General features: G+C 37.0%; 1 protein-coding gene across 3 annotated transcripts; it reads right to left on the bottom strand.

Annotated features, from left to right (window-relative positions):
• Nucleotides 1-2,044: 2,044 nt before the first annotated feature.
• On the bottom strand, nt 2,045-7,751 carry LOC107809903 (putative alkaline/neutral invertase B). 3 transcript variants are annotated; one of them, XM_016634598.2, is made up of 5 exons: nt 7,613-7,751; nt 6,484-6,929; nt 4,916-5,347; nt 3,131-3,689; nt 2,045-2,644 (listed from the first exon to the last, which is right to left on the bottom strand). In XM_016634598.2, the coding sequence occupies exons 2-5, from the start codon at nt 6,910-6,912 to the stop codon at nt 2,355-2,357; spliced, it is 1,710 nt and encodes a 569-aa protein (XP_016490084.1). In that variant the 5' UTR covers nt 6,913-6,929; nt 7,613-7,751; the 3' UTR covers nt 2,045-2,354. The 3 variants fall into 3 exon arrangements, with proteins under 3 accessions (XP_016490084.1, XP_016490085.1, XP_016490086.1); XM_016634599.2 differs by having other exon boundaries at nt 7,558-7,626; XM_016634600.2 differs by lacking the exon at nt 7,613-7,751 and adding an exon at nt 7,019-7,513.
• Nucleotides 7,752-10,088: the final 2,337 nt, after the last annotated feature.

Genomic DNA, 10,088 nt, shown 5'->3' with positions numbered 1-10,088 from the left:
CAAGATGTCCTAAGTTCAAATTGTCTGTTTAGTTCTTTGCGTATTATGCATTTTCGAATGCGATCAATTTATGTGCTAACGGATGGTTGTGGAAGATCAATCAGGCGACTCATCTCCATCTAGTTCCTCTCTGTATGAGTATATGATAACTTATTGTGTGAAAATTAGTCTCAGACTTGAAAGTCAGTTACAATAACTGCTACTATTATCACGGAGATGATCAATTAATATTACTAACATGATTTCTATCATTTAGTTAAACAGCATGTGTGTGTCCCTTAATTCTAACTCAAGACTCTATTTTGTTTTGTGTCTCAATCTCACCTATGGTTAAAGTTAAGCATTTCAAACTACGTCTTACCTAGAATTACACTAATTTGCATTCGGTCTATAACCAATTATCCGTATATACTTTAAAGAGTCTTTTGGTTCAAAACCAAGATATTCCAGAATTATAATCCTAGGATTAGAGGTGTACAAAGTACAAACCGAACCAAAAAATCGCATCAAACCGAAAAGTCAAACCAAACCGATTGAAAAACCCGATAACTTTGGTTTGAAATTGAGTAAAAACAATCGAACCAAATCGACATATAAATAGTATAATTTTTATATATACTTTTAAGAGTTTATATTGATTTTTTTCTAAAAACGTCTAGAAATATTTGAGATTCTCTTATGAGATGTAATATTTAATAGAATATGAAGTGCTCCATTTTTATTAACTTTAAATGATGTGTTGAGTGATCACTTTCTTATCAAGTGGTATTGAAATGCGTAATCTCTTCATATTCATATGTCAAAATCAATTAGATTCTTATATCTTTTTCGAATTTAAAGTGGTATTCGATAATTGAAAATTAAATAGAACATATCATTGTTTAGGTATCATATTGATTTTTATGTTTAATTATTAAATTCGATTAACTTTGAAAGTATACATCAACAAAAATTTATTGTCAAACAACGAAAAAAATAACTATCATGTGTTACTAAAAAAATTCTCCTATAAGAATATTTTAATAGATCATATGTTTGTCAATTTTTTTTAATTTTTATTAAACATATATTTACCTATCAAAAATTTTAAAAAGTAAGATTGACTTACTATTCATGTAACAAAAAAATCCGAAAAATCCAACAAAGCTGAACCAATCCAAACCGATATAGTTGGTTTGGTTTAGTTTTAATAAAAAATAAACCAACCCGGTCCATGTACACCCCTACCTAGGATTATAACCTGGATAATCACTTTCACCTTTTATATGGGATAAGTTATACCAAGGTTTTGGTACAAAAATTAATACTGGTTTTAGCTAATACCTCTAACTAAACACGGGATAAATTTAATCTCCAAAATTTATACCGAGATAACCCACCTGATCCCTTGGACCAAACGGCCCTTGATAGTTGTTAATCTAACAGTACATTAAATATATAACCAATATTACCGTGTAAGACCGGACAAACGAGGAAAAAGGAGTTATAGAAAAAGTGAAAGATGTATTTTTGAAACAACATCTTGGTGATCATAAATGTAGAGATACCTTGTGGTGAATAAACTTGAAATTAGTACTGCACTATGATTACAAGTGAGAGCCTCTAAAAGAAATGAAAGCTACATCAATCCTGCTGCTGAAATGAGAGGGCATCTAGCACTGCAGCTCTATTAAGTATTCTTTACAAGTGAGAGCTTCTATACTGAAATATTACCATTTTTTTCCTCTAGAGAGAAATATGTAGTTCAGTTGTAATATGACAGTCCAGAAAGGAGGGCGGAGAGGAAAAAGATGCATTAAGTTGTTCAAAACGTCACTAAACAATATGCACCAAAGCTTATGTAAGAATCAGCGTCGTTCATTGGGCATTGATGATTAAGAAATTAATAGACGTGCAAATGTAAGAATGTCTAAGTAGGTTGACAACAACATACTCAGTATTATCCCACACTGGGAAGGGTAGTGTATACGCAGACCTTACCCCTACCTTGTGAGGATAGAGAGGCTGTTTCCAATAGACCCTTGACTCTGTCTAAGTAGGTTAGTAGTCACAAATTAAAGTAGATCATGTTAAGAGCTACATGTCAATTAGCATTTGCAATCATATTAGAAGTAGATTGTTGAAAATGCTGCTAAACTAAGTTCCGGAAGGATTACAGGGTGGACAGAAAAAGAAACAGAGTAAAGCAAATTGATGGCATTCTACAACATGCTTACTTGTAACTTCCCTACAAGACCTTTGCTTGTTTTCTTCTATGATGCTCTGGCACTTCATTTGTATTCCTCCACATTCTGAAATGTTATGAGATCAATAAAAGCTTAGAAGAAACTTCTGTAACAGGTGAGATATAACAATCAAAACGAATTTGATCTTTTCAAGACAGGCTTCAGCTGCTTATCTTCCTCGAGTGCTACCATTCCCGCATGGGATGGATCTTCAAGCATCATCTTTGCCACCAAGTAGCCAGCAATTGACCATGTCTGGTGTTTCCGAGCTTGCTTCCCAATGAATCGTCCAAGTTTTCCATCATAATATTCAGGCCACCCATCCTTGGACAGCCTCGTTTCAGCAAGTTCAATGGCACGCCTTGCTATCTGCGGCCGTCCAGTCTTGATACACGCCGCCGTGAGGAGCCATAAAAGCACTGCCACCAAACACAAAAATAAATATCAGCAGAGCAGTATGCTTGAAAATGTACACAAGACTACCAATGATTACATGTGCCAAATTAGTACTTTTTCATGACTACTACGCAGTAAATAGGTCTTGTATTACCTGAGTAAGGTTCCTTAAAAATGTTCAAGTTAAGCCATACAAGGATAAACACAACAAGAAACTTTCATATGAACAGACTGAGCAGTACATATATGTCAAGGAAGTGTTGGTTAGAGAAACAACTAGCTAGTTGTGTTCAGGAAAATAGAACAAAAATTATCTGAACAAAGTAAAACGTACCGTTTTACAGACAGGATTAGATTAAAAAGTGAGCTACAATATCAGGAAACATTCTTCAATGAAGATCATCACTATTTTATTTCACACTTCACTATCCACCAAGGAACACTACTAAGGCAATTAATCTTTTCTTTTCTTTTCTTTTTGTTATGAAAATTACTAATGCTATTCTTACCTGGCCATGAACCTCCATTATGGTAGCTCCATCTAGTATTTTTTGGATCACATCCTGTTACAATCCGCCACTCGTGACCCTCTATAGCTGGATAACAAACCTTCAAAGGCATTTCCCCTACCAGTTCATGCCAACGTGACTCAATAAGATCCATGATCTTAGTTTCCTGTTCAGGGGTCGCTAAGCAAGATAAAATTGCAATACAATTGCCCAAGCAGAACCATCGGAAATCCATGTTTGAAGGGCCAACATTTCCAATGAAATAGCCTCCATGAAGTGGCATGAAATCAAAAACCCATTCTGGAAGAGAATCGGGAATGACATTAAACTTGTTGACTGCTGTGTGGGAATATTCTTCAGTTTTATATCTGTATATGTCATTAACTTGCTTCAGGTCGAGCCAAAAGTAGGTTCGCATGTGATAGCTTAATGCGTGCAGCCTCTTTACAATTCGTTCTATGAATTCCTTCCCTTCAGCGTCTTGCTTGAGTAAGAGAAGTGCACATCTTAAGGCCATGAAGAATAGTGCTTGTATCTCTATTGGGTATCCGTAAACACCCTGACAATGTCCATGCACCACAAAATAGTCATTGAAACTGGAATATAAAATGCATACTTAGGGTAAGCACACTAATATGGAAAAGCAAATTGTCTTAGTTGCAGTAAACATCGTAAGTTCAGCACTGAAAATGCCAGGTCTGTATGAGAAAGAGGGAAGAAGGTAAGAGATCTGCTTACAACCAAAAACCGCAAGGAGATTTGGAACGGAAATCCATTCATGTCCTGAACTTCTCTAGATAAAGATGTAATTCAGGATTGCTGCACTTGCCTGTGTGTAGTATGCAATAGTGCTCTGAGACACATTCAATGTTTACACTTAGCTGATTATTGATTACTGGTAGACATGCTTCAGTTATAATTATTCTTATTTGGTTTCCCATTTGCAGCAAGTACTAAAACCTCTGGGCGCAAAGAATTTTTGTATGGATCTCGCTTTTAATTCCTCTGAAAGAACACTTGGGTCCAAATGATGACTTCATTTTCCCTGTTTTGATATGATGGACCTAATTCTAGAAGCAGATAGGTTGCAATCTTATTTATCAAATAGCCACTTTTAAATGGTAGTATTACAAAGGCATTTGATATCACCAACCAAGAAACATCAGCAAATCTGGATGGAGTGAGCTTAAGCAAAATGCCTATATGAACACAGTAATCACCACAAGAAAACACTTTTGAAGAAATTCATACATATTTCTGGACAATGGGAATTTAGCCCAACAAAGAGGGGCAATACACACGGAAATAATTTTTTGTTTTTTGAATCTTACACCACTTAGTTGTTGTCTCTCAAGTTTTTCTCTTTTCCGCACAATCACAGATTCCCATACCGCGTTAACAAACATTTCTACAGCTGTAAGAAACCTATCTTTGAATCTGACCTAAGAGTTTCATAGGGCACTTCCTTCAATGTTAAGTCCAGCAAGTGGCAACAAGGCTTTGTCTGAGAACAAAAATCACAAATTCTGATAAAAAAAAATAAAATTACTAGGTGGAAATGGAGAATGAAAATCCAATTAGCTAACAACTCCAGGACCTAAAAGCAGCATATGTTAAAGTCCACAATGATACGAAAATCAAGTCTGCAAATATGAGATCCTGTCTATATAGAAGAGGAATGCACATGAATTTGTATAAACCTCCATTAACATTTTATTATATCAAGCTCACAACCCAAAAGTGAGTGCATATAAATCATTTCACAACAATTGCAGGAAAACTCACCATTCTACGATCAATCATACAGCATCCATCAGCACAAAGAAGAGTCGGGAATGTGTCAAACCCTTCTGAAAGGCATAAACTAAGTATCAGGCGCATTCCCTTCTGACATTCAGGCATCTCAGACAAGGAAGTATCCCCTGTCGATTTCGTGTATGCACGAAGTAATATAATCCACCAAAATCCAGAATCAATAGGCGCCACTCTTCCTATTGCGCTCTCACCAAAATCTGCCATTAATGTCTCTGTATTCCTGACTGGATCATGGAGCACTTTAAAACTAGCTGGCATTACACCCTCTCCCAATTGGAATCGATCTATCTTTTTCTCCCATGACTGAAGACGAAGAGTTTTCAAGATGAAATTTCTTACGATTTCAGGTTCCCCATTCATTAAATAAGCCAACGCACTTGGAACAAAGTCTCTGACAAACACCTGGAGATACAGATGAACATTAATAGACATCTTGAACATGAAAGAATGTGGTCAGTCAAACCTCGGCTACAAATGAAACTGGCCATAGAATTATCCTTTCAGAATGTCATATAATACCAAAAGAGATCTCCTCTTTTTATTTAAGCACTTCAAAAGTATTTATATCATTTAGACAAAGGGATCTTCCAGAAGAGCATTTTTAACAATGATTTTCGTAAAACTCAATTATTAAAGGACCAGAATCTTTATGAGTGTATATAGGAGAACTCCTCATGTGTCATGCTATTACTGGACAGAAGATTGGAGATTATCTATTCCAGATTCAAACCGGCAATTTACAAGGAGGAATGCAGTGCCACAGAAGATGTAACAGTAAGTGCATTGATCCATTTAAATTGGACGAGGAGAAGCACTGTGCTCCTTCAGACTAGAAACCACAGTCAGGAATATAGTGAAATCTCCTGATCTGTCAAGAGTGAGCTAACGACTACAAGGGATGCAGCTGGCTGCAGTCCTTGAGCCCAGCTTGTAGCAAGCCAAACATTCCCCTACGAGTAAAAGATCTTAATTTAATTTACCATTGTTCTTCAGCAACCCAACAATAGCACATATATATCATCCTGTTTGAATACGGTTTCTAAATGTAAAGCACATCAAAGTTTATTACTTAGAATGCAGAGTACAAAGATCCCTCTGCAGGTATTAAGCCTTTTCCTATAATCTAAGCACACAAAACTATTACATTAAAGTAATTATCATACAATTTTCTACAAGGTAACTTATCAAAATGTAAATCAACATTACAGGAACAACTGTAATGCTGCAGAAAATGTAGAGTACGTAAACGTCAATTCAGTGAATCCAAACCTAAGTAACAGACAGTTCTTCCTTAGACCACAAATAAATTAGCTGTCCACAAGCTTCAATTAATCAATTATGATTCAATCTTCTTAAACAAGTCAAGGTAGGCTATATGAAGCGACTATATATATTTCTCTCTACTCGAGACCCAATTCATTCCAATCAAAAGCTAATGCACCACACACTGATCCATAATTTGCAATGACAAGGCAAGTGTGCAAGCAGAAATGAAAATTCTAGTGCTCTACACAGGATATTTATTATGAGGGCTTCACCTGATCGTAGTTAAGCTTTTCATCTGAACTGTCTAACGCGGCAATAGTCCCAACAGGACGCCCGCGAAAGTACACCAAAGAACGCCTCAAAGCTTCCCAAGCCTCAGCTATCATCGGATGTGGCTCGGCCCCAAAAGGTGACCTTGGAGTGGTAAAACCAGACCATTTTGCAGGTGAATGGACAGTATCAAAGTGGTCCGAACCGCGGGAATAATATTCTGCTCTGGAAGGGGGAGGAGGAGAGTTTCCCATCATCTGAGCTTCACTGAAGGACCTCTCATCGAGGGAGCCCTTCCTCTCAATGTTCAAGTTTCTTGGCCTAGGTATCCTCGAGAAATCAATATCATCCAATTCGGCCACACTACTACTGCAAGAGTCATAATTCTTTAAAGTACCATTCTGAGATACATCCACAAATGGTTTTGACATGCTTGAAACTCAACAATCTGCATAATTCAAACAAGAATTCAACCACATGCATATTGATCAGGAAAAGGCAGTAACCAACGTAACAGATCAAGAAACAGAGTGTTACATAGTAATATAAGAGTGTTCCCTATACACAAAGTGCTTCCCCTCTAGTTCAAAGGATAGGGATAAATAGAGAAGATCCAAGATTTGAACATTATAGGTTCCAGTTCAGAATTCTACCACAACCCATTTGATTTACTGGGTTCGAACTCTATCAGTTGTACTTATTTAATTTTTAACCCATATACAGGTCCGAGACAAAGCTATTGGGTTCGAATGAACCCATAGGTCCTTCACTACATCCGCCCGGGGTGGGAAAGTGGACACTGTATGCGGTCTTTTCCTTGCATTTCTACAAAGAAGCAGTTTCGAACCCTTAAATCCATGACATGCAAAAGTCACAAATCCAAGCCTAAGGCTCCTTAGAATCAAGATTCTCGATTAACCCTTTTCTCAATTCTTGAGTGTTTTGTGGCCAAGCAGGGGAAGCTAAGGAAACAAATGCTTATTTAAGTAAATTCGATAGAAACAAGAAGAAGAAAAAAAACATATGCGAAACACCAAGCAGAACTGCAAACTAGTAATGCATGAAGTAGCTAGTACCTAGAAAGTGAAAACGGAAGAAGAAATCATCATGTTTAACAGAAATTACACTTACGTATAGGACGTCCAGAATATGGTGAAATTAGCGAGAAAGAGCAATGATGCATAGATCACTCTGTGTGTGTGTTTGTGTGTGATGGTGAAATAATTGTTTATGGGACAATGATGATGACAAATGTGGTACTGCCAAATTCTGCCGTGGCGAGCTGTGTTGTTTTGTTTTTTAATACTCCCTCCTTTCCAATTTACGTGAACATGATCATTGGGCATGGAGTTTAAGAAAAAATGAAGAATTTTGGAATTTGTGGTCCTAAACAAGTTAAAAGGGACCCAGAGTATTTGTGTGATTATAAAAGCTTCTCGTTAAAGGTAGAATTGTAAGTTTAAGCTAAATTATTTTTAAATTTAGAAATTGGTCATTCTTTTTAAAACGAACCAAAAAGGAAATAGGTTCACGTAAACTGGAACGGATATAGTATCTATTTGTCAGTACTGAACTGTAGCAGCAATATTTTCATCGACTGGGAAGCATGGTGACAAAACAAGGAAAAAGATGAAATGTTAGGTGTGTAAATTTGGAATGTATATGTCTATGTGGGGGATGGTGATGAGGTAAGCCTGTAAATAATCTAAGGTAAAATACAGAAATGGGGGGCTATTGGTTTTGGAGTATTGCTGTGCTATGTATGACTAGTGGAGTGGAGTAGTTAGTACAACTCTCTGCAAAGCTGGACTACACTCTCTCACATTGAATGAGTCTTGCTTGCTCCGGTGTTAATAATAAACGTTAAACCGCCTCCACCATCAATCACTAACACTCTGTTATTGAACCCATGACCTTATGTAGATTTTGAACCCCCTTGACCATTAAACTACACTTTTTAATTGTATTAAGGGTGTTCAAAACTTAATATATAGAGATAAAAAACAGATTTTGCCTTATATATACAGTGTAATTTTTCGGCGAAGGGTGTTCACCCCCCCTAAATCCGCCCCTGATCGTATTATATCGTATCATTTTATGGATACAATGTTTGAATAGATTGCATTGTTTATTATTGTTAAATAATATTTTGTTGTTTGGTTTGACTGTATCGTACTATATTGTGATGACTCAAAAGATGATCACTCGTTATGAAAAGTAAATTCTGTGTCCCGAGGCCTTGAAAACCTCTTTTTGTCTCTCCTCGATTTGCGTGCACAGCCGGGGTGCTTTTTCGGAAAGCTTTTATGTGAAATATAAGAAAAATTATGAAATTGGCCTTTAAAATTGATTAAAGTTGACTATGATCAACATTCTTGGTAAACGGACCCGGACTCGTGATCCGACGGTCTCGTAGGGTCCGTAGTAAAATATGGGACTTGGGCGTATGCCCGGAATCGAATTCCGAAGTTCCAAACCCGAGAAAAGAATTTTTGAAGAAAATTGTTTGCTGGAAAATATAAAGGCTTTAAGAAGTGAATTAATGCAATTTCTTGATGGTATCAGGCCCGTATCTTGGTTCCGGAGCCCGGTACAAGTTTAAAATAATAATTTGGTTGAGTATGTGGAATTTGGCAAGAATCGGAAGTGGTTAAAACGGACCTATAGTTGAGAGCAAATAGAAATTTCAATGTTCTCGAGTAATTGTATGAACTTGAAGTTGAATTTGCAGTTGTTGATGATATTTTGATGATTTAATCGCACGAGCAAGTCCGTATGATGTTTTTAGACTTTCGTGCATGATTATTTTAGAGCCTCGAGGGCTCGGGTGAGTTTTGGATGGGCCACTGAGTGAATTTAGACTTAGAAAAATAGTTGTTGTAGGTTCAGAGAAGCTGCAGGTCTCTGAACTAAGCTTCACGACCGCGGTGGGGTTTTCGCGGTCAACAATGGGCTAGGCCATACCTCCGCGGCCGCGCTCGATATTTCGCGGTCCGCGGTGGAGCTCCGCTGCCGCGGTCCTTTTTCTGCGGTCAGCGGTGAGGGTCTGAGAGGGATATATATAAACGAGACTTTTCAGCCATTTTTAATTTTTCAAAATCCTAAAACATAAGAGGCGATTTTTCAAAACACTCTTTCTTCCTCAAAACACAAGTAAGTGATTTTTAACTCATTTGTTTCACTCCTTAACTTCTTTTACTAGATTTTATCCTAGAATCTAGGTTTTTCATGATGGAATTGGAAATGTTGGGTAGAACTTAGGAATATCAAAATTTGGGGATTTAGACCTCAAATTGAGGTTGGATTCCAAAACCAATTGTATATCCGGGCTCGGGGGTGAATGGGTAATCGAGTTTTGGTCTGAATTTCGGGTTTAGACCAAGCGGGCTCGAGGTCAATTTTTCACTTTTTGGGGAAAACAATGGGAAATCTATTTTCATGCATTGGAATTGGTTTGTTTAGCAATTATTAACATTATTAAGTGAATTGTGACTAGATACAAGCGAATTGGAAGTGGAACCAAGAGGTAAAGCGGTAGCTGAGGCTTGATTGTGTTCGTGACATTGAGATAAGTGTTTGGTCTAACCTTAGTGTTACACCCCATATT

The sequence above is a fragment of the Nicotiana tabacum genome, chromosome 6 (genome assembly GCF_000715075.1).
Source record: "Nicotiana tabacum cultivar K326 chromosome 6, ASM71507v2, whole genome shotgun sequence".
NCBI lineage: Eukaryota > Viridiplantae > Streptophyta > Magnoliopsida > Solanales > Solanaceae > Nicotiana > Nicotiana tabacum.
This window is presented reverse-complemented; position numbering and strand designations above follow the sequence as displayed.